We start from the raw sequence: 24485 nt of genomic DNA, 5'->3' as shown, positions 1-24485 counted from the left end.
GGGGGAAAAAAATAAGGTCATTCTGCCTTAAGAGGCAGAGAGATAGACCGTGAATTTATAATTTTTTGGTATAATGACATAGATTTAATCAATGTCCATAAGGTATTTGGCCAGCATGAAACAAGGAAGTTTTTTCTTTTTCTTCGAGCATGATGGCAGACATGCCACCGCCCCGTTATAAAGGGGACGCTCATAGCATCCATCCATCCATCGTACGCAACGGCTAGCGCGCTACGTACGTTACAGTTGAGGAGTTTAGCGTACGCGACAACGGAAACGTGGAGTGCGCCTAAGCCTCAACACCTTCGTCTTCGAGTAGTGTGCCTCGATGTGTGCGCCCCCCTTAGGGTGTTGCCATTCTTTGAAGGGGCTGATGCCGCCACGACGCCATTTTTTGCCCCGCGTCTCGTGCCTCTCAGCGCAGCTGCCGTAGAGGGGTGAGACGCCGGTAAGAAGCCGTGGGCTAAAATATGGCAGCCGCGCCGCAGTAGACGCCGCAGATGTCCTCACCCTGGACAAAACGCGCAACAAAACGCGCATCAAGGCACCCTATCTTCGAGTGCTACTTGGCGCCACCTAGTGACTAGGCAATAAACTACAATAGCCAACCATATTTAACACGAATCAAGGCGTGAGACAAGGCAAGATTTTACGGCGGCGCGAATTCCGTTTAGGTGATTTGTGGTGACTGGCGACGGTGCGACGACTCCGACGAGTCGGGCAGCTGCGAGGGAGGGAATATGCCGTCAAGCATCCTTTCGAATCAACGCCTTTGGGACACACTTTCATGGGAAGAAATAGACGATTTGATGCTCACTAACCGAGAGCGAAGGCTTTTGAAGGGCGACTTCAGCCTCGACGACATAGAATATCGCATAAGGCTCGATCGTGAAACCGAGCTGCTGCGATACCGCTCTCGCAACGGACTCCTCGATGTGGACCACGTGGAATCAACGCTGTTTCGACAGCAATTCCGCTTCTAGAAAAGAGGTCTTAGTGAACTAGTTCGTGCATTGCTGCTCCCTGATAAGATATCTAGTGCGCAAAAAGTGGCGGTGTCCGGACGGGACGCATTGTGCCTTCCGCTCCGAAGGCTGGCCTACCCTAATAGATGGTGTGACCTGCAAGAAATCTTTGGGCTGCACACGTCAGTAATGTCATGTGTGAGCTCGCAAGTGATAAAACACATTACGGCGACATTCGGGCGCTTGTTACAGGACATGAACAACCACTCCTGGCTTTCTTCAGGCTGCCTCAGTGATTTCGCAGAAGTAAGTGGACTTTGCATCTCACTACAATAATAGGTGGTCTTGCTAGATCTACAGCATATCTCGGTACCTTCAAAAAAAAAAAAAGAAAACTATGTGTGCGCGTGTTGTTCATCCGTTTTTTTTTTTTCAAAAACAATTGTTTATTAGGTCGATGTGTAGGCCAGAGCTTGGCCTTCCTCATTACATATGCACTGAGTCGGCGAGATCAGTAGCAGAAGTGAATGACAAGGCTGAGTTTATTTAAATGACGCAAAGTTTTAATTTAGATTGTGATAACGAGCAAAGCTTTGCACCGAAATGAACAGCATTCCTGTTATGACAAATTATTTCGCAAAAGTTGGTAGTCCGTGAAAGTAATCTTGTGGTCGAAATTTCGCGCCTTTTCTGCAGGTGTGTCGTCCTTAAGACGAGAAAACAAGCTGCGGTTGGTAAAGATAGACTTATGAACAAGTTCTACGCTTGCCTTTCGGAGTACACGGGTTATTGTTAGCTGGCGCCTGGAATGTATGGAATTGCTTAGTTCGGTTCTTTATTTTTTTTTTTCGTTTTTTTTTTCTCTCGCGATGGCACCCGTGAACGGGAGACGAACACTTTTTCATGTCTGCTGTAAAGTGTGTGCTTGGGATACTACAGCCGGCTTAATGGAATTCGGGTGGGCGAGCATGAAGTTCCTAGAATTTCATCTCTTTGTTCAGTATCCACAACCACTGGAGCGCCTCCGATGAATCGCATCGCTCGTCTTCGGTAGCCATGTTCTTTCTAAAGCTTTTTGAGCACCTGGTGAAACACGTGTGCCCCGCTCTAATTCAGGGAAGCATAGGCGTGCGCAGGGTTCCCCTTCAGGGGGGGGGGGGGGGCGAAGGTTCGTCGCAGCGCCCCCCCCCCCTTTCAGTTATGTCAATGTATGGCGGCAGATACCGGCTGCGCTTGCGAGAGGTGGGAGGCAGTTGTTGCTACTTAAGTAAAAGTGAAAAATCTAGAGTCTTTAGGCGAGCACATTGTACAGCTCAAATGACATCAAAACGCAACAGCAATCATCCACGTAGCGTGTAAACAATATGAGTTTAGGGGTGAAAATGTAAAGAAGCCGCTTTTCGAGAAAATAGCTCGTGCACTCTGAAACATCGTCCTATTCAAGAGTCGTTTGACCCTGATATGATAACCTTGAGGCAACCGTGAATATAACTGAATATTGAACTGCTCCCATTTGTTCCAGGCTGTGAGAATAAAAGGTGCGGCGCTACAGAACTGCTGGGCGTTTATCGATGGCACTGCTCGCCCGATATGCCGCCCAAAACGGAACCAGCAGGCCTACTTTTCGGGCCACAAAAGGGTACACTGTGTCAAATATCAGTCCTTAGTGTGCCCAAATGGTATTGTGTGCCAATTAGATGGGCACTACCCGGGACGGCGGTATGATGCAGGTTGGTGATGTGTTTACTGAAATGCTACTCTGAGGCTTAAAGGTAAACATTCGGCAGAAGTCTGCCTGGTTGGGTGAAAGACTAAGGACAAAAAGAGAAATCTCCAACCAGAAGGTCTATTTTAAGAAACCCGATGTTTCAAAGCCTGACCGGCTTCTTCTTCAGGGGTGAGATGGCCCGAGGTGCACGGCGCTTCTTGCCGACAGTTGCCGCAAGCCTTGACAATAGAGGGGGGGGGGGGGGGGGCAAGGTCCCCGTGGTGCGGTTGATGTTTTCCGCTGTATTCTGTATGTGCCACGACTCGAGGAGAAGCCGCCGGCGCCAACAGCTTTCCTGTTCCCGGATCACCGCATCGTCAGGACTGGACAGGCTGGACACATGGTGCGAATTTGGATGCGATTCGTCGTGCGGCTGTTCGTGCCAACAGCCGCATCCGACAGACGCCCAACAGGTTCCACAGCGTGCGGAGACGATTCGCACGCCGCACGGGCATCCAACTTGCTGGATGTAGCCGCGCGGCTGCCGCGTCGGTCTGACGGCCGCAGCCAATGGTAGCGCGGGAGACGCCTGACGTCACGCCTCTGGTGGCGCGTTTGTTGCTTGTTTGTTTGTTTGCGCGTTTGTTGCACTACGTTCGGACGGCTCCCATCATGAAAAACGTTGGATAAACTTTCTTTCTGACATCAAATAACCCATGACGTTTGAAGTGTGTCATTTGTACAAGGCGGCGCCCGTTTCCGAACCACTAGCGAGATATCGAGCCGTGATGGAAGGCCACTTCGCAGCCGCACCGGCCGTCTCGGCGAACCGGCCCGCTTCGCTTGCACCGTTGCTGGTCAAATCGAGGCCTACGAGAAAACCAATTGCGCATGTAAACGCGTGTCATCAGCGTAAAAGTTTTAATCGTGTTGATAAAAATAAGTGCTCGACGATCAGCTCGCGTTTGATCGCGAACGGCGCTAGCGACAGCGTCCGCCTTGCTAGGCCTACGCTCGGTGTCGTGACAGGCCTACTCGGAGTCGCGAGTGAATGCGGGCTGTTGAGATGTTTGTCGCTTGCAAAGGCGTAGCTTTATTGGCAATGTGCTTACAGAACGAAGCGTGGCTGCGTAAGGTTGTTTGTTTTGTAGTCAACGAAGAGGATGCGATGTCTTCCGAGCGTGCAAGCCGGGGTGCCTTGTGTGGGCGGAGCCTGCGCGCTGATTGCTCGTTCGCCCCCATGTGACCTGAATTGCCGTATACCGCTGTTCAGCTGACGCAGATCGTTCTTATGCTGCCGCATCCTTTCGCGGAAGTTCTTTGTTTCCCCGACGTACGCGGCGGGGCAGTCTGAACACGAGATCCTATAGGCCTAGTGCGCTGCAGTTTTGACTGAACAAGTGGCGCCGCGGCGCGGCGCGTTTCTAATCAGTCGCGGCTGAGAGCGGGTGCGTACGGGCGGAACCATAGCAGCTCGAAAGAACGAAGCTAATTCGCGGTCAAACAGGAGTGTAACTACGTATTGTGGCGTGTATGGCTGTCTCAACAGCTACAGAAACACTGGCTGTAAGCTGCCAAAAATAAAATTATATAGATTTATATGGAAGGCTCACGAGAACGAGCGATGACAGCATCGGTAAGGGCGGTGCGACGTGCGAGATAAACAGACGCTCTTAATTTTTTAATGCTTTCCTTGCTATTACTGCGCATATTTGCTCGTTGTGGTCATAAACTCTGCCTTCTTTTAGTCCCGATGGAGGTCTTAGGCAGCTTCTGAAGCACCGAAACCGCATATGCAGTGCCCACTTCTTGCGCAATGATTAGAGAAGCTTGAAATCCCTGCATTCTGCCTGTGTCTTCCGACACGTTTTCTTGCGTGCTATGGGAAAGGTGACAGTGTGACCTTGCGACGAAGCGTTAAACATCTTCGTATCTAGAAGGGGACGCGGCGATGGCCAGAGCCAGGCGCATGATAGGTCTTTGCAGGATGTGTGCTCGCACTTGTTGACAAACATAGACAAGGCGGCGACGAGTTTACACCATCCTCGGCGCCCACCCTTGCATGTGCACCTTGCTCCCACAATGTGCAATTGGCTCTATAGACAGCTGGGAAAATGTGCAGAAATCATCGAAAGGTCTGAAGGAACGAGCCAGCGTAAAAAAAAAGCGAGAGGAACGAATGTTTTTTCTCTTGCTTAGTGCGAACACCAACACACGCAGACTGATTAATAGCGAGAAGCCCTGCTGAATAGCGAGAACGGATGCAAAAGTAAAAGGGAGCTCTTCGCGCAATAGATGAGGGAAGAAACACACCAGCCTAGCGTGGCGAGCGTTGGCGATGCTGCTGGATGGAGGTGCATCTTCGTCACAATGCTTTTAATTTAATAGAAGACATTGATAAAACTTTGATAACCTGAAGACGCACGTCCTAGTCGACGCTCTTCACACACTTGCAACTGATATCGAAGGGCCCCTTTGCTGACACATTTTCCTCCCTGATGCCGCAAACATGATTAGCGGTGTAAAGGTCACTGCCGTGAAGAAGATTGCTTTTATTTTAAATATCTTTCTACGTATACAGTTCCGCGGAATCCACACAATATCGCGCGCTGCTCGTTCCGCAATGCCATTGCTCTGCTCACACAGAGCGGCATTCGCAACATGACACGACGGGATCACGCGCGCGGCCGCTACTCGTGGCGCTGACTGATGATGATGATGTGTTGGCGGCCTGCCCCTTTGCAACGGGGGAACACTCTCAGTGTCCTGACCTCAAAAAAATAATAAAACAAATAAAAACACGAAGAAAAGGAAAAAAAAACGGAATGAAAAACGATAAAGGCAGGAGGCGCGCACAGGGCAGCTTAGGTCTTAAGTCCGGCGTACCTTTGCCCACCACTCGGAAAGCCGCCTTTTCGTGACTGCCACCACGTATCGTCCACCCCCACCGTCACTGCTGCCATCTTCCTCGAGCTCTTGAAACCCCAGCGCCTGTGGGAGGGTTGCGCCCTCCACCGGAGCATTTGGGAGACTCCTGCATCGAAGAACGAGGTGCTCCTGCGTCTCCGTCTCCACACCGCAAACTCTGCACAGGCTGCTGACTACATCGTCGTCGAACCTTCTGCGGTACTCAAGAGTGCGAAGAGCCCCAGCTCTCGCCTCGAACAGGAGGCTGCTGCCAATACTGTTGTCGTAGAAGCGCGACGCACTGATGCTCTCCTTATATTTCCTGTAGCACTCGAGGGTGGACTTGGCCTCCATAGCCTTCCTCCATCGGATGTCCTCTGCTTCCCTGACTCTCAGGCGGACCTCGACCGCCCACTTAGCCGCAGTTTCCGTAGGGATGGCTTCTGCAAAGAAGCCATACTTCTCCAGCTGGTACAGTCGTCGTGTCCAGTCAGTCCTCATGCATGTCGCCGAAAGATACGCGAACACGCGGCGCGCCCACCGAATGCGTCGCATGAGCATGAGACGACCCCGGTAGACAATCTTGCTGGCGGCTTCCCGAGCTTCAAAGCTGGACCATCCGACGTCCCCCTGTACCGCCTCGTTGGCAACTCGACCATGGCCACCGAGCGCCGCACGACCAACCTCTCGTTGTTGACGCTCCAACCACTCACGTGTCGTTGGCGATATGCACACAACCGCGTTTCCAAACGTCAGGCTCGGCACGTGAACCATTTTCCATAGGTCGCGGATCATTTGGAAGTGGTTGCAACCCCAGAGGCATCGACGACAGAGGATTCGTTGAGCCTGCCGCGCAGCCTGTCGAATCTTGGTCTCGTGCAGACTGTACTTCGCTGCATCCACACACAGGGTGACTCCAAGGTACCTGTACTCGTTGCGTGCGGCCAGTGGTTCTCCTCCCAAGGTCAACGCCGCTGCATCGGTGCCCCCTCCAGCTAGTCGGACAACCGCTGATTTCTTTATGTTGAATCGGAGTCCAAGACTCACGATTTCTGTCTGGCAGATGTCGAGGAGGGATTGCAGCTCCTGGTGACTCCCTGCCATAAGAACGAGATCGTCCGCAGAAGCCAAACCAGGCAGGTGGTGATTCTCGCTGGCACTAGTTGTGCTGAAACGCATGCTGAATCCAAGGTTTGAGTTCAGCAAGGCCCACTCTAGTCTGGATGCCTACAGGATGTACAGCAATGGCGACAGTGGGCAGCCCTGCCTCAGACCCTTATTTACACGAATAGGGCCAGTGATTATGTCACCCAACTGCACACTCACTACATTGTCGCTGTACATCCATCGTATAGTGGAGATCAGCAGTTGTGGTAGTCCAAGGTCAGATAAGCATGCGAATGGAGGGCCATGGGGCACGTTATCGTACGCTTTTTCAACATCCAGAAAGCAGCACAACAACGCCCTCCCCTCTCTTCGGGCTATTTCTGCACATTGCGTGACTGCACATTGCGTGACGACGAACAGATTGTCATCCAGCCGTCTGCCTGGTGTGAAGCCATTCTGGAGCTCGGTCAGTAGTCCCTTGGTCTCCGCCCAGCCACTCAACCATGCTTTGATCACTCCCGTCAGTACGCGATACATAACGCTGGTGACCGTTATTGGCCTGTAGTCCTCTATGTTTCTCGCATCACCGCCCCGTTTGGGGATAAGAATCACCCTGCCCTCATGCCATTCTTTGGGGATGGGCTCGCCATCGATGATGGCCGTGAGGATCTCTGCGAGCGGTTCCCTCGAGTCCTCTCCCAAGCACTTTAGTACGCGCGCTGGCATGCCGTCGGGGCCAGTGGCCGTTCGGGCCCCAACCCGCTTCAAAGCCCGTTCAACTGTGAGCCTTGAGAAGGCCCAGGGTGGTTCTTCCTGGCCTGGAGACTGTTCAGTATTGGGACTGGCTGCCTCCTTTTCAGTAAGGGGGGTGGTCGTAGTCAGGCCTGAGGCCCCGAAAATCCGGGAGAAGTGCTGTGTAATGTATTCACACGGCTCGGTGACCGGCTGCCCCGTTGCCGCATCTACGAGTGGAGGTGGGGGGGGGGGGGCGGCCCTGTCCAAGGACCTGACGTATGTCCAAAACTTGTGTGCTGCGGATCTTCCTTCCTGTCTGATGGACTGGATCAGCCTAAGGTTGTAGTCTGTCCTAGCGCCGCAGCGCCACCATACCAGCTGTCGAGGCCTATAGGCCTATACACGACGCCCTGCGCTTTTTCCGCAAGCGCGCGGTCTTTGGGAAGGGGGAAAAAGCGGCCGATGGTGGTGGTTGGCTTGTGTGCCACGCCGACCCCCGCCTTTCCCAGAATGCGCGCTAAAGTTTCGCTGGTTCCCGCGATGTAGGGAATCGGCACAAGGCGTCGCTGAGGCGGCGCTGCTGGCTCTCTACCCCCACCGCCCTTATTCCTGCGCAGGGCCTTGCGAATGAACGCCTTTGTATAGCCGTTGTCGCCGAGATCACGGATTATTTTTCTTTTTTCTTCCTTCTGCCGTCGTGGAGACGAGCAGATTCTTTCGGCCCTTTTCACGAGGCTCTCATCCCGACATCTCTCAACGCCGGAGTTAGCCGCACTAGCCAAGGGACATGGCTTCAACATCTCAGCCATTCCCCCTATCTCCAAGATAGTCGCTGCAGTCGAGGACGGGATTCAACACCTTGAAGTCGGCGCCCGTCAAGAGACCCGTCTCAAGGTAATAGGAGTTCTTTCCAAGATACCGGCTCGGCTAAGCAACAACCTTCCTGACGAAGAGAGGAAGGCTCTCATGGATTTGAAGAAGGACAAGACCATCGTAGTCCTACCGGCCGACAAAGGTAACAGCACGGTCGTCATGGATCGCGCTGACTATGAGAAGAGGGCAGGAGAACTTCTGAACGGGGAGGCTTACTCCAAGATCAAGAAGGATCCGACTCCTCAAACCCAAACCAATCTGAACAAACTTTTATCGCAAATTTTCACAAATCATCCCGATTTCAAAAACCTCTACCTGAAGTTGATTTGCAGTAACGGATCCGCTCCGAGTTTCTACGGCCTCCCAAAGGTCCATAAAACGGGAATTCCTCTCCGACCCATCGTCGATTTCACCCGCTCCCCCCTACGGGCTCTGTCATCCTATCTTCACAGGGTAATCGTGCCTCTGACCGGGAAGACGGACACATACATCCGCCACTCGGGGCATTTCGTAGAACTGGCGTCCAACGTTGCGCTTGAGGAAACCGACCGCATGGTGTCTTTCGACGTGGTTTCCCTTTTCACCAGCGTGCCCGTGCCCCTCGCACTGACTGTGACGCGCCGGGCCCTCGAAGACGACCCCACCCTGAACGACGGAACTCCACTTTCGGTAGACCAGATATGGCAGCTGTTGGAATTTTGCCTCTCAAGCACTTACTTCTCTTTCAATAACGTGTTTTACAGACAGACCAGTGGGACAGCCATCTGGGCCTCGATATCGGCAACAGTGGCAGCTCTCGTAATGGAGGATATTGAAAAGCGAGCGCTTGCCGTGTGTGGCCCCAAGCCCAAGTTGTTTGTTCGCTACGTAGATGATTGCTTCTGCGTGGTGAAATCCGGCGAGGCCAGCAACCTGCTCGCCCGTTTGAACTCCGTGGATCCCCACATTCAGTTCACCGCGGAAATGGAGACCCATTCAACCCTCCCGTTCCTGGATGTGTTGGTGAGAACACAACGTCAGAGCCTCTCTTTCTCCGTCTTCAGGAAGCCAACACACACAGGACACTACCTCCACTTCAGCTCAAATCACCCCGCCTGCCACAAGTTCTCCGTTGTACAGAGCCTCGTGAAAAGGGCCGAAAGAATCTGCTCGTCTCCACGACGGCAGAAGGAAGAAAATTCGCAAGGCCCTGCGTAGGAATAAGGGCGGTGGGTGTAGAGAGCCAGCGGCGCCGCCTCAGCGACGCCGTGTGCCGATTCCCTACATCGCGGGAACCAGCGAAACTTTAGCGCGCATTCTGGGAAAGGCGGGAGTCGGCGTGGCACACAAGCCAACCACCACCATCGGCCGTTTTTCCCCCTTCCCAAAGACCGCGCGCTTGCGGAAAAAGCGCAGGGCGTCGCGTATAGGATCTCGTGTTCAGACTGCCCCGCCGCTTACGTCGGGGAAACAAAGAACTTCCGCGAAAGGATGCGGCAGCATAAGAACGATCTGCGTCAGCTGATCAGCGAAAGGAGTGCAGTAGCGGAACACTGCGAAAAATGTGACCACCGCATTAGTCCTGACGATGCCGTGATCCTGGAACAGGAAAGCTGTTGGCGCCGGCGGCTTCTCCTCGAGTCGTGGCACATACAGAATACAGCGGAAAAAATCAACCGCACCACGGGGACCTTGCCTCCCCCCCCTCTATTGTCAAGGCTTGCGCCAACTGACGGCAAGAAAGCGCATATAAGCGCCGTGCACCTCGGGCCATCTCACCCATGAAGAAGCCGGTCAGGCTTTGAAACGTCGGGTTTCCTAAAATAAACCTTCTGGTTGGAGATTTCTTTTTGTCTTTACTCTGAGGCTACAGCTATCCGTGATGTGCTGCTTGCTCTTTATTGGCATGTCTGCAAAGGTTGCCCAGGATAGAGATTGCAGACATCTTGGCTTGCTGGTACTTTCATTTACTGATATTTTGTCATTGAACGAGCCATTCGTTCCCTTTCTATGCAGGAATCCTTCGGGACAGTGGCATATATGCAAAGCTGGAGCGCCTTGTCAACGGGAAAGACTTCGTGATATATGGCGACCCAGCCTATCCGCTGCTTCCACTAATCATGAAGCCCTGTGGCGGCTTTGCACTAACACATCTGCAGCAATCCTTTAATCAAGCCATGAGCAGTGTCCGCCAAGCAGTGGAATGGGGTTTTGGTAAAACTGTTGCTGAATTTGCCTTTCTAGGTTTTAAGAAAAATCGAAAAACTGCTCCGACAACAAGTGGCTGTGATGTATAAAGCGGCAACACTTCTCACTAACTGCCATACTTGCATGTACGGCAGCCAAGTTTGTAGATATTTTTCCGTAAGCCCGCCACGCCTGCAAGAGTACCTTAAGCCGCGTTGCGGCTTGCCGAGTTAAGTAACCTGTACTACATTTCTTTCTAGGCTCTGCCATAAGCATTAACAGTGATGCTGAAGTCTGCTGATATTTCGCAAAATGACTGCTCTTTACGGATGTTCCTTCATCGACGTAAGCATGTGCGCCGCTGCTGTTACGTTGTCTCCTTGCTCGGCACAGTATATAATTTCACGGTAACTAGGAAACCTAGTGCTTGTTTTTTTTATATCTTTACACATTGTGAATGTTTCCTTGTTAGTACAATTTTATTTTTTATGAAATACCAGTTTTCTACCTCACGATTGCTTCTGTACATTTTGCTCATCGGGATGAGAATAAATATTGATTGATTGAATATTTGTGACGATCATCTTTCTTGCCTCTTAAAAGAGTCACAAGCACTGCAAATCCATCACTTATTTATTTTTTCTAGCACTCTTTCCAGAATGCTCAGCATACGTATAATGCGGAATATAGGTCGACCCCCTTACCTTGACCGGCAAAAAAAAAAAAGAAAAAACACGGAACTGTTGACTGAAGCACTTTATTCAGTCCTCCGAACTGTCGGAGCTCCTCCGAGGACGACTGCCTCTCGCTAGCCGCCTCCCACAGCATGTCGACCTCGGTGCCGTCGAGAGCGTTGCTGATGCAGCACTTCTTGAATGCGCGCACCACCATTTCTTGAGGCAGAGACCTCCATGCCTCGGAGACCCAACCAGAAACTGTCGCGAGAGGTGGCCTGCGCAGCCGGCCTGTCGGGGTCCGCGGGTTGTCGCCAGCCATCCATTCACTGTACAACGCACGCACACGGTCCTTAAAGGGCTTGTTAAGGACGACGTCCAGCGGTTGCAGCGTTGACGTCATCCCTCCCGGAATGACGACAAGATCAGTCTTCCCGTCGCGAAGTGCCTCCTTCACCGATGCCGTCAAATGCCCGCGAAATGCATCCAACACGAGCATGTTCCGGTGCTGCAGGAGGGCTCCGGGCCGCCGGTTCCACACTGCGGATCCACTCGCGCATTAGGGCCTCGTCCATGTACCCCTTTTCGTTCACGCGGACGACGACATCCCGCGGGAAGGCCTCCTTCGGCAGCGTCTTCCGCTTAAAGATGATGAACGGGGGCAACTTTCTGCCGTCGGCCGTGCAGGAAAGCATCACGGTGAAGCGCGAATGCTCGCTTCCGGTCGACAGCAGCTTCACCTCCTTTGCCCCGCGTTCACAGACGGTTGTGGACGACGGCATGTCGAACCACACCGGCGTTTCGTCGGCGTTGCCGATCTGGCCTAACATGTAGCCATGCTGCCGCCGGAGGCTATTCACGTAGAGTTGAAACTCTATCAACTTGTCCTCGTACTCCTCCGGCAGCTTCTGGCAGATTGACGTGCGCCGTCGAAGGGCAAACCCTTTGCGTCGCATGAAGCGGCGGACCCAATAAATGGACCCCTTGAAGTCTTCCCTCGACAGACCGGCTTCACGGGCGAGCTCGACGGCTTTTGTGCGAATGAGCTCCGCACTCACTGGCAGGGACCTGGCACGGTACTCGCGGACGAAATCCGCCACTTTGTCCTCGAGTTCCCGGTGCACAGCTCGGCGACCGCGAAACGACGTCTTCCGCGCGTTACACACCGACAGTTTGGATTTCTGGTTGCGCCAGTACCTGACGCTTTTCTCAGACACTCCAAACTGCCGCTGCGCCGACATGTTGCCATTCGCTTCCGCGAATTCAATGACTTTTCTTTTAAACGCGGCGGTGAACTGGCGCCGCGTCCCGGTATTCATAGCTGGCCGCAGAGAAAGGTCGCCACTCGCTAGGAACACCAGATGAACAAGAAAAGAAAAATGGCGTCGGGCGTCGGCTCATGGAAGCGATGTCGATGCTGATGCCCAAGAAGCATGCGACGCTCCCTGTTGCCAGACGATCACTCGGTTTGTGCCAAGGGCCGGTATATAGGTCGAGGGGCGACTTTTTAGTGACATTTTTTGGAAAAAATCTCGACATTCCGCACTATACGGTACATTGCTGCTGTGCAAGGAACCTGTCGTGCTCCTCCGTCTTTTCTTTCTTCTCTCGCTCTCTTTGTTCTGCAAGAAACCTCCTTTCTTGTTCGCGTTCTTGAGCAGCCCTTTCGCTCTCTCTTTCCCTGAGCCGCAGCTCAGCCCGGCCCTGTATCTCTTCCCACGCCAGCCTTTTCTCCTCAAGGGCCAAACGCCTAGCCTCTGTGGCACATTCCTTTTCTTTCATTAGAAAGTCGTGGCGCATACGTTTTTCCAGGAACTCAAAATCTGCAGCCTGTTCCTGCCTTTTCTTTCCTGCAGGTGAAAAAAAAAAAGCACAGGTGGTAAAAATTAGCACTTCTAGCGAAACCTTTACAAACTTGACAGTTTTTCAATGACAACTTATTGAACACCTACCCCGAACTGGTTCTGTCGCCACAGCTGCTCGGTTTGACGCGCGTGTGCCCTCTGCCCGAGGGACTGCTGCGGGTGCTGGTGGCACCGTTTGGGCGGCGATGACGATGGCGGCATTGGGCGGCGATGGCGTTGCCTGGCTTCTGGAGTCGGTGCCATTGGTGCTGCCGTTGTGCTGTGACTCTGCTTCGTCAAACTGGGAATCAAATTCTACCCCTGCCTCGTTGTATTCTTCCTCATTGCTGACAATCTTGTTCAAAATGTCGGTAGCCGTCACCCCGTTTTCTACGCCTGCGAATTATTCAAATCATTCAGTTTGTATTCAGTTGGCACGACAAAGAAGGCAACTCGAAAGAGCATGTAATGTTGGCGGGGAATTTTCACGTACACACAGTGTTGATGCGAATGAACTGTCGAATATCACTAGCTATGACAAAACGGCTTTCTCATAGTAGCTCCCAATCGTGATCTTTGCCCAATCTGGATCAGGACTATCGCGATGTAGAGCCCAACAAATACATGAATAAAGGTCTTATATATAATGATTCCCTCCTTCTAAAATGAAAATGCTAAATTTTGCTCAATTAGTAATTGATCATGGAGTACCAACTAGCTCGAAACCACACCTTGTTAAGTTAAATCTTGCGCATATTCCCCAAATTAAAAATTGTAAACCCGTACAACATGCATATCTTGGTCTGCAGGCGATGTTTGCTCGTTTATAACAATCCACAAGAAAAAAAAAAACATTTTTCTCAATAAAAGGCTGCTTCGTTGGAAAAGATTGAGAAACGATTTGGTAAATAATCTGAACCCATTAAGTACACACGGATCGTCTGGCCGAGTAGCACCGATCTCTACTCACAGTCCGAGCCACTGCTTGGTTTTGTGGCCGCGCTCTCCGCTGCAGCCGCGTCCCTCTTTACCGCTCCTGAAATCCGTGCTGCCTCTGGGGCCAGGGCGCATCTCTGTCGAGGCGCTGTTACAGTGTTCCCCGCACGACGACACCGAATTCTAAGTCCATGTTCCCGCGACAAATCAAGCACCTCCTGAAGCAGCGCTTCGCGTGTGCTGTACTGCTCCTCGGTTCCTGACCTGAAACATCCATAGAGTGAAATCGCGTGGTGCACCAATGTGCTAGCAATCGCCGAACAAAAATTTCGCTCTGGATAGCGCAGTCATACTCAGTACTTACTTGCGCAGGTTGATCATGTACTTTGCGGCGTAGTAGGACAACAGCAGCTCCGCACGACTGCGGACATCCCGGGCGTTGAATGGCATCCCCGTCAGCTCCTGTATTTTCACGGCGATGACTGTCCATTGCACGGGGTCCGCGAACGGATTTAAGCTCCTCACGTAAGCAAGGAGCTCCAAATCGAGGGCAACCGTGAAATTCACGCGGGATTTACTCGCAGACATGACCGCAGTGCTGCTGTTGGTCGCGGCCATCTTGGTTTGCTTGCTCTCGCCAGGGGTAGATCTCGCGAGAGCCACTGCTAAGGTACCCAATGGCTGTAGCGTGTGCAACGTAAGAACCGAGATCTAGTGTACGTATCCCTTGCGCGCGCAAACGCACGCATCTCTCTTACGTACAGCGCATGCGCAGTCGTGCTCCCTCTCGGGCGTAGCGTGCGCTAGGCCGTTGCGCGCGCTAAACTAAAACTGTCTTATATGGCAACCATCCAGGGCGCCCACACATTGCGGAAAGCCGGTGATAGCTGCAAACTGTCTGAGGTGCTCCTTCATTTCCCGCGTGTGGGGAAATCGGACTGAGCGCGCCTCCAAGCACCGCACAACCACATCGCAGAACTCTCGAAAGATGAGGTTCACGGAAGAGCGGCTCACGCCAAAAAGGTTAGCCACGGTTCTGTCTTCCGCGGAGGTAGCGAGACGGTACAAGGCGATCGCGACGCGCTTGTCCAAGGAAATTGCTTTGCGCATGACGGTGTCCTGTCTCTTCATGTCTTCACGCGCGCTCAGAATATAGTTAAATGTGCATCGATTGACACGAAAGTTCTCACGGAATTTGCTGTCTGGTAGCTGAGGCAATGTTCCTTCATACCACATGTTTCCACACGGATACATTCATATTTTCCTTTCGCGCGCGACAAGCAGCGCAGCCCCGAGCATCAGTCGACGGCGCCGCTGGTCAGCACACTCCCTTTCTCGTTCCAAGTTCCTGATGGCTTGAACGATGGACGCTTGCTTGATGCGTTGGTCGTGTAGCTTGCTTTGCATTGCTGTGAACATCGTCCACAAAAGCCGATCGTCGCCGAGACGCTGCTCCGGCGGGCGAACAGCCATCGTGAGAAAACCGAGGACGGCACACCAGCACTCATGCAGAACTCAGAGAGCAATAACGACGCGAGAAATAAAAAGGAAAAGAAGATTACGAGACGCGTGATTTCACCACACAATCAAAAAGGAAAGAAACGACGATAAACACAACCACAGCCTCTTGCGAACGATAACGGCTTGCGTGCAACGGATTTCGTCGGCCGAAAATGCAACTTTACAGTCGATTGCGACCACTGTTGACAGATTGTTCACAAATAAGGCTAAACGCAAAACCAATACGTGCAAAACTCACTGACGCACATTAAAACTGTCACACATTACAATCATTTTGATAAAAAATAACATTTGCATACATTTGTATTGATACTTTGTAGAGAAATAAATCAAAATGAAGCCTGTGCGCAAGTAGTCACGTGACATGTCGTCAAGCTAAGACACGTGAACAGGATGAGTCGTGTAACTCCAGTGGACTGCGGTTAGCGTTAACCACAGTTGGAACGAGTTAACCGCCTTTGCTCGACTCTGAGGTTAGCATGCCCGTGTAACAAGGTTGCGGTATGTCTGCCACGTAGATACATGTAGGCTAACCGTAGTTCGTTTAACCGCGGTTAAGGCTGTCCTTGTGACAGGGGTAATGTTGAGCAGGACGTAATGTTTAAGCTTGGTGGGCCTGCATGGTTGCGTCTGTCGGGCACCTTCGTTCAATCAAGTAACAGCCTTTCTCGTTCTGTCAGTACGCACATAGAGCTCACGGGCCACTAACGATGACCCAGCTCCCTCTAGCAGGTCGCGCCTCTCCTCCGGCACATTCCAGTCTTCATAAGTAACATTTAAAAAGTGTGGCCTTTGGAAGCGGACAATTTGCTGTTTGCGTCCGAAGTTTTTGCATTGTTGGGTGCGGATCGCACACAAAATGAGCATTAGTTTGGCCATAGGGAGGGAGCTTAATTCTGAAAACCATAAGGAGGCACGGATCAGGATCACTGATGGGGGGGAATGAAGGAACACAGCGGAAAGCAGAGGGGCCGCTTTCTCGAGAAATTATTCTACAAGATTCATTCCGACTTGACTCAAGAGGTAATAACGAAAGTTTCGCCAACTATGCAAGTAGCATCTTCTGTATACACTGGCACCAAATGAGCAGAGGTCGCTCAGTCCACTACCAGTACCATAAATATTTGTAAACATCCGGTAGGAGGCCGCGAAAAGGATGTACATGACTAAGTAGTGCTGGGCGACCTCTGCTCGCTAGGTGCCAGTGTATAGTGAGGATGCCACCTGCATATGTGGTGAAACGTCTGTTATTTTGGGACTACCTGTTAAGTCGGAGTAAATATTTTAGAATCGTGAATTCGCCCGGCTTTTGGAACATTTTTACATTCTCGAGAAACGCGCATCTGAGTACCCACAGCACCGAGCGCCGGACAGTGTACTTCTCTCACAATTCGGAAAAAAAAAAAAAAAACTCGTGGGCGCCTCCTTTCCTCCCCCCTTCCCAGTCTTTTCTCCACTTCTGCGAAAGGAACTGTGGACCAGAGTCCCGTAACGCCAGCATTCCTCTCGGCTGCTGCTTCTGAGAAGCCGTCTGTGATGCGGCAGCGATTTCGTTTCGCACTTTGCCTTCAAGTGGAAAGCCTGTTTAGCCTCAGTGCACGCTTTTCGCTGCATTAGAAGGACAGGTGTTAAGTTCGGAGTGTTCAACCTAAAGTGTCTAGATTTTTCCTGTTTACCTAAGTACCGACAACTGCCTCCTCTCCCGGCCCTCTCTCACGCGCAGCTGGCGTCCGCCGCCATCTTCTTCCTAACTTGGAAGATTTATAAAGTGTAAGTACATTAGCCACGCATCTTTCAGCGGACAATATGATAACGCCACGCGCCTTTCTCCCGTCAACCCCTTGTCATTAGTGAGCGGGGGACGCGTTTCACCAGGTGGTGGAAAAGAGTTAGGAAGAACATGGCTACCGAAACGAGCGTTAGCCAATGAGATTCGTCAGCGGCGCTTCAATGGTTGTCGGTACCTAAGAAAGAACAGGCATGACCAGGATTTGGGGACATATGTGTAGCCCCATCTCTCGTCGGTGACTGCGGTGGCCTGCCGTAACTGAATAGGGAATAGGCAAAAAAACTCATATCTGACGAAAAAAATTAGTTATCAAAAACGACTCCCGGTTCTTCACAGTAGAGACTTATTTCAACATTCTGTTAAGATTAGTGTCGCACCACAAACCACGTGGCTTCCCAGAGTGTTTAAAATATTACAATGGAGCCCCGTGTGTTTCTAATGGGCGCTGTTCAATTGTCCTGGGAAGCCACACGCTTTGTAGTGCGATACTGCAATTTTACCAAAACGTTCCAGTAGGTCTCTACTGGTTAGAACTCCGAATCGTTTTTGGTAGCTTGCTTTTTTCAAGGGATATGGTTTTTTTCGCCCATTTCCCATTCAGTTATGGCAGGACGCCGTTGCTACCGCCGAGAGATGGCGCCACGAACAAATGTCCCCAAATCCTGGGAATGGAAAAATCTAGGGACCTTAGTTCAACCGAACACAAGAAGTACGGGATCCTTTTGTGTTCCACGCACATTACGGGTACTTTAGCAAGTTACGGTGATAGCGTGTCGTACTCGGTACGTTATTAGAGAGTTTTAGTGCTGGGTTCCCGCGGGCTTGGGGGCGCGCGGCCCTTGCGCTCTTTTGTATTCTCGGTGGATGCGGCTGGGAGTACAAAGGAACGCAAGAGCGTGCGTACGCAGGTGGCTTGGGGTCCCCAGTGCTAAAACTCTCTATTATCGTACCGCTCAGCCTTTCTCGTTGTGCTTTTGCCGCTGCCAGTTCCAGTGGCTATGCGTACCCGGAACGACAGGTACCTCGTTCACCATGCGTATACTGAACGGCAATAATGAGGCGTGAGAACCCCACAGTAACTTTTGAAAAAAGAAGCACCTATGGTATTGGGTGCCGTCACCGGAATTGGGAAAACGTTCTCTTATTTTGCTCCGGCTTCGTTTCGCCTCCGAGAAGTTAAGTCCTGCGAAACTGGAGAAGTTCCAGGAATTCCTTTCCATTGAGCACACCTGCTTTCCTTTTCTTCTGTCCCGTTTCTCATTGCACACCGCGGTGGTCTTGAGAACGCACATTCCTGCAGTGATTCTTTGGAAAACCTGTGGTGCACTTGCAGCTTGGTTGGAGTGTGTGGAGTTGAAAGCACTTATAGTATGCAGATGACCGAAGCGCGACAGCAGGTTGCCTCAGCGACAAAAAAAAAAAATAGTACCGCTCATTCTCATGGTACAGTGTACCCATGGCTGGAGTGCGCGCTCATTGGTGCGCTTGCGTGCTTCTGCCTTCGAGAAGGAAACGCCGCAGACTTGTACAGTTGTGTCCGACTACAGGGCGAGAAAAGCACTCTGTGAACGAGAGTTCTCGGTTGCAAAAATGTCCTCGCAGCAATGCCAACCTATTTCCGCAAGTTTTGGCAGGCAGTAGATGAAACGGGGCCCATTCGCAGACAGGTGACAGCGATCGACGTTGTTCGGAAAAGCGGATATGACACGACGCATCGTATTAACAGGTAATTACAAAAGAGAAAAATCATTTTCATTGTTAGCTGCTTATTGCACGTGACGTCATTGACGCAGCTTCTGAACGTGCTGGCACTGCATGATGGCGCCTTTGACGATAAACAAGTTGCAGTTAACCCGTTCCAATGTGACAACGACGTGGCAGGACCACCTCTGTGCGTGAATCAGGCAAGAACCTGCGCGTGATGTTTTTGACAGCATTAACGTGACATAGCTAACGTCGCGTCCCCTCATGCTGGTGCTCCAGCACGGCGCTTTCGGTGACGTATATGCAAGCCATCTGTAAGGCCGCTTATGGCTGCGAGCCGTTCAGGAGAGAGGGCAGGGGCCCTTTTAGCACGCCGATGGTGGCCGCGGTTTCTCGCCAAGGAACGAACCGCGAGTTCGCGGAAGGCCGAGAGGGGTCGGCGCCGTCTCCCGCTGTGTTCGGGAGCGTTCAGGACGGTCGAGCCGTCTGCGGTGGCGCCATGCAGGCAAGTGCGTGCTGCCTCCCGTTTGGGTGTGACATCTGGCCCAGAGCCGCGGCGGTCTGGTTTTCGAGCTCCGGGAATTCCGGTCAAAACACGGACTGGGTCTGAGGCGCTGGCCGCGCTGTTTGAGGGCATCTGCCGGCGACGGGGACGCACTGCAGAACACCCCCTGTGGTCGCGTTCGCGCCGAGTCACGGGCGATGGCCTGCTTGCTGGCCGACCTTGTCGCCGAGGAGTGGAATGTGTAAGCGATAAATTCCGCGCACGTGGTGTTGGCTCCTGACACCGTGAATGAACACGCGTGGAAGAGAAAGGAGGAAAGCAGTGTTTCTCGGAATATCTGGGCTTTCCGTTTAGGCCCTGCCCGGTGGGCGGTGGCAAAGAAATACTTACGCTCTGGTTGGCCACCGTGGTCAAGGGATGGACAAAGAGCGGCCACCGCCCATTTTCTTTGTTCTTGGCAGGAGATATCGAGCTGCACGAGTGCGGCACGGCAATCTGGGCTGTAATCAGCGTTGCTGATAGATCGGTGAGGCTCCGTACTATATGTACGTAAGGCTAGCCTGGGCTGAAATCATGTGTTGATAGGCCAGTGAGGCTAGCGGCGAGCGCAGCGTAAGACAGTCTGGGCTCTTAACTTCTTCAATAAGTAGAAGAGTGAGACTGTGTGTTATTCCTGTTTAATCTTTTCTATATTTCTAGCTCATTTGTATCCATTATTTTACGTTCGCATAAACTACTAAATTCATCTAACCACCACTGCTGCCTTCGTGTGAATGCATCATCGCTGTCGATCATCAACGAAGATCTCCGTGATCGATGACAAAGGCCCATCAAAACTTTACTCCATCTGTAATCACGAATTGAGCAGAGTGGAGCCGCGCCTGCTCTAAAACGTGGCACGCAATTGTTTCTGTTGCTGTTAACACCAAATTTCTTAAATTCGCTCACTTGTAAGGAAATCTTATTTTAAGACGAACCGACGTTTCAGAATGCATTGGGCAGTGATATCTTCACAGGGTGCGCACAGGTCCTTGAAACCCTTGAATGCCCTTGAAAATCGAAAGTCTGTTTTCAAGGCCCTTAAAAACCCTGAATTTCGGGCCAGTCCATGAAAAACCTTGAATTTGTTGAATGCTAAATTTGAATTGGTATTTGTCATCATGAAAACGGTTTTTGTTGCTGAACTTTCGTCTTTTGTTTGAGTTCTGAAATGCGGCCAAGAAACTGTACCAATTTTTATACCTATTTAGCTGACTCTCTGTAGGCAGCTGGCCACATTGGACTTGGTGCGAATCTCGGAGGCAGCGTTCACTGTAGACGTCGTGTCAGTGACTTAAAACGTCACCACCGGTGCCAGCGAAAGTAGTGTCGGCTGTGAGGGCAGTCGCCCCATCGCTTTCGCATGTCTATTGTCTCCGTCCAACTAGTCCAACGCGGCATCCGAGTTTGGGCGCGGGACGTGCTCTTGTGCTACCAGCGTTTTTTGGAATGAGCGTGCCTTCTACATGTTAGTGCAAGGGGTGCAGGTGATGTGTTGATATCTGAAACAATGCCCGAAAAAAGCAAATTTCAGGCTACGTGGCTCCACCATGACTTTGGATGTGACTTTGATGTGACACAACTTTTGATGTGACTGCCATAGGTGAATCCGCTTTAAAATGTCAGATGAAAAGTGTCAAGCATATTGGCGCTATCAAGATGGGGCAAGGGAGCGCGTTGAAAAGCTACCTGACGCCTGTTGCGACTGAGCAGTCCACTATACAGCGTCTCTATTGCAGTCGCCAAGCTTAAATGATGCTTCTAAAACGCACGAGCTTGTCACTGACGCAGAAATTCTTTGGTCTTTGAAAGTCATCACTGCGACGCATGTTCCCGGACAGTGAAGTGGCAAAGGTGTTCTCTTGTGGTGAGAAGAAATGCGTCTATGTGACATTTTTATTGTGACATGTATTTTTCTTTGTGCAATAAATGTCAGACCTTTTGAGAACACTGTTTCTCAAGATCTTCAACATGGGGGAAAAAAAAATTACCTCTCGAAGAGGGCCTTGAAAATCCTCCTATAGGGTCTTGAAAGTCCTTGAATATCCTTGAATTTGCTCCTTTGAAACCTGTAGGAACCCTGTCTTCAATAAGTCACCTTCTTTCTTTAGATACACCTTAAGTAGTTATCAGTGTCAAATCTCGCGTTTTCAACTAGCGAATATTCGGTCCCGTTTGTTACAGATCGCTATTGCTGGCTGCCTAAACATTTCGATCTGCGTTCCGAGTCGTGACTCTGTTCGTGCTGCGCTTAGTGAGACTTAACTGCGTCCATTTCTGCTGGCGATCCTGAGAGAGAGAGAGAAAAAAAAATGCAAGAACAAGCTTCAACAAAAAAATTCAGACACTCTTACCCTATCGGGAAAATGGGGGCAAGCGACGCTTGGCGTGCGTGTGCCTAGCGTGCCACTTTTCTTTCCTCGTATCGCATTGCGCAGTGCTCCCTCCTGCCTTTTTCGTTTCTTCGTTCCGGCAACTGGACCTTCATCCGCGTACATTATAGCGCAACAATTCAGTTGCTACAGGCAACGACGACGGTCACGCGTTCATATCCAGGCAACAATGAAATGCGGAAACGTGAAGTGAGAAGTCACCTACATAAAAAGATGAGATTGCCACATCAGAGACGGCTGGTCGCTGACAAGCCCGTGATCGGGAGAGCACCAGTAATTGGAAAACTGCGAATACAAATAAGCGCGTGACGGGCGTACACCTTCGAGATCCGCATTACTGTACGCTCGTCGACGCCGGGCTTTTCACGTACGACGCCGCCACCGAAATCTGCCAGTTATAACAAGCTAGAGCACTGCACGGGCCGTGATTTTCGGGCCCGGCCCGGGACTCGTTAAAATTTACCCGCCCGGCCCGGCGGCTCAAATCGAGACACGGGCCCGGCCCGAACCCGAGAAAAAATTTCGCCTACCCGGCCCGGCCCGACCCGACCACAGATCGGGCCCGGCAGGGGCCCGAGCGAATAATTTAGGCGGTGTTGGTGCCAAATACAATCGGGATCAAGAGCGTTTTCTAGTAGATATTGTAGGAAATGTTTTGTGGCACGAGTCCGGTTTGAATAAGGAGCGCAATAAAAACGGAGGGGACAGAGAACAGAACGTTCTATTCACTTTGTTTTTATTGAAATTGAAAGGGACACGAAAGTTAAACAATGAATCGGCTTAGATTAATAAATTGTACTCTGAGAAATGTAATATCATTAATTTCACCAACACATATGCATTAATAATTGAGAAAAATCACGGTCAAAGTTTCATTTTTAAATTTTTGAGCGAAAATCTCCACGTGGGACAACACGGATGTCAAAGCGTATTTTTCGTATTTTGCGACTTTGACTAGTCGAAATTTCCGGAAGCTTCGTATGTTCAGTCTATGGCCCCCTCGGAAGACAATGCACGTCATTTTTGCCGATTAGGAACTGCGTAGGCCCTAGTGGACGCCGTCAAAATCTATGACATTCCGGCGTTTGATGCAGGAATTTGAAGGTGGCGTGACCACCCGTAATTTCTTTTTGCGCATTTTCTCGCAGCAGGCGTGGGGATTTTGGAATTGTGAAAGAGTAATTTACTAATACAACAAAAATCGTTTTTCCTTTTAGTGTCCCTTTAAAGCATGCCGTAACGACAAAGCCAACCGTGCACCCTTCTGGGTATGTAGCACCTGTCTTCAGCAGCACCTTGCAACATCAAGAAAAATAGAGGAAAAAAGGCAAATTTATTACATTTGTTGTTTACACTAACCTATATAAAAATGATAACGAACCACGCGCACCACGTGCACTTTTGAAATACGTATAAGAAGCCGAATGGAGAGATATGAACTATTTGTCATAGCATTATTTTCATATATCACACCACTGATATCATATACAGTCTCTTTTAAGTTTTTGTGCCATAGTTTATAGCTTATTTGTCCGCATGTTATTGTACAAAAAACCAAATTATAAAGAGATTCCGCTACAAGCACGCCATGCGCCGTTGCATCACGTGTCCTGCCGCGCCAAAATTTCTTGCACTGCTTGCGCTAGCAACACAGGCGCGCATCTGCCTTGCGCAATGTGAAGGCGTCAGCAGTCGTGGTTCTTAACTTCCACCACTGGAGCAAATTTAGGATGTCTTTTGGGACCCCTGCAGAATGAAAATAGCTGTCCAGCTTATCGCTTCATTTTTCTCGTTTCCGAACGTTGCGCCACTCTTCAGTACAATCTATAAATGCCTCTGAGGGCTTCTTGCAGTTTTCAGCCGTGTTTGTTATACACGGCTTGCACAGGGTTCTTTTTTTATATTATAATGGTGGATGCCTTCCTAACGATGTTGTACCAGTCGAAGGTGGCCTACACTAGGAGGACTGGCAGCATATAGGTGGACGAAGTGATTGCGATCTATTTTCGGCGTTCATTCTAGTTTGGTAATAAATGTGCGAATAAGCTTCTCGACGCTTACTCGTTAGATGCATATGATTCGAGGTAAGGGGACATCACCCGGCATGGAATTCGTGATTCTTATTTCAAGCCAGATATTTCGTCAAGCGAGTATACTTTGCCTTTAAACATGAATATGCATGTTGAATGGACTTATGTTATTCCTGCACATTCCAACGCTCTTGTGGCAGTATCATGTAGCTCTATCACTATACTATAGTGCAGGGGTCGCAAGCACGCGGCCCGCGGACCTGTCGCTAGCGGCCTGCAGTCCGCATATGCCTGTCTTCGTCGCGTTTTTTTTTTCTTTATAAGTACATTCTTGAGCTACCCAGGCATGACAGGTCTAAAGAAATTTCGTTCGTGAGGCACCGCCCTGCAGCCATCATGTGTTGATACATAACCGTGAAACAAAACTCTATATATTGCAGAATTGAAAGTCCAGATTTTAGTCATTTTGGAGATAGGTATCGATATGTTGGTGGAATCTTGCCGCCAAAATACCTTTCAGAAATGACCCATATATGAAATATTAAAAAAGGTCTTTCAAATGACAACGTTAGCTGACATCTGGTACAAC

At 50.8% G+C, this 24485-nt stretch overlaps 1 protein-coding gene and 1 pseudogene across 1 annotated transcript in view; both read left to right on the top strand.

Moving 5' to 3' along the window:
• Positions 1–740: 740 nt before the first annotated feature.
• Positions 741–10695, top strand: LOC125758321 (uncharacterized; annotated as a pseudogene).
• An 8610-nt stretch (positions 10696–19305) lies between these two features.
• Positions 19306–24485, top strand: part of LOC119390784 (uncharacterized) — a 71861-nt gene continuing 66681 nt past the window's right edge. The window contains exons 1-2 of the mRNA XM_049415369.1: positions 19306–19434; positions 19479–19675. Coding sequence (XP_049271326.1) covers positions 19306–19434; positions 19479–19675 — 326 coding nt within the window. The remainder of the gene's footprint in view (positions 19435–19478; positions 19676–24485) is intronic.

This window comes from Rhipicephalus sanguineus, chromosome 4 (assembly GCF_013339695.2).
Source record: "Rhipicephalus sanguineus isolate Rsan-2018 chromosome 4, BIME_Rsan_1.4, whole genome shotgun sequence".
In the NCBI taxonomy this organism is placed as follows: Eukaryota; Metazoa; Arthropoda; class Arachnida; order Ixodida; family Ixodidae; genus Rhipicephalus; species Rhipicephalus sanguineus.
This window is presented reverse-complemented; position numbering and strand designations above follow the sequence as displayed.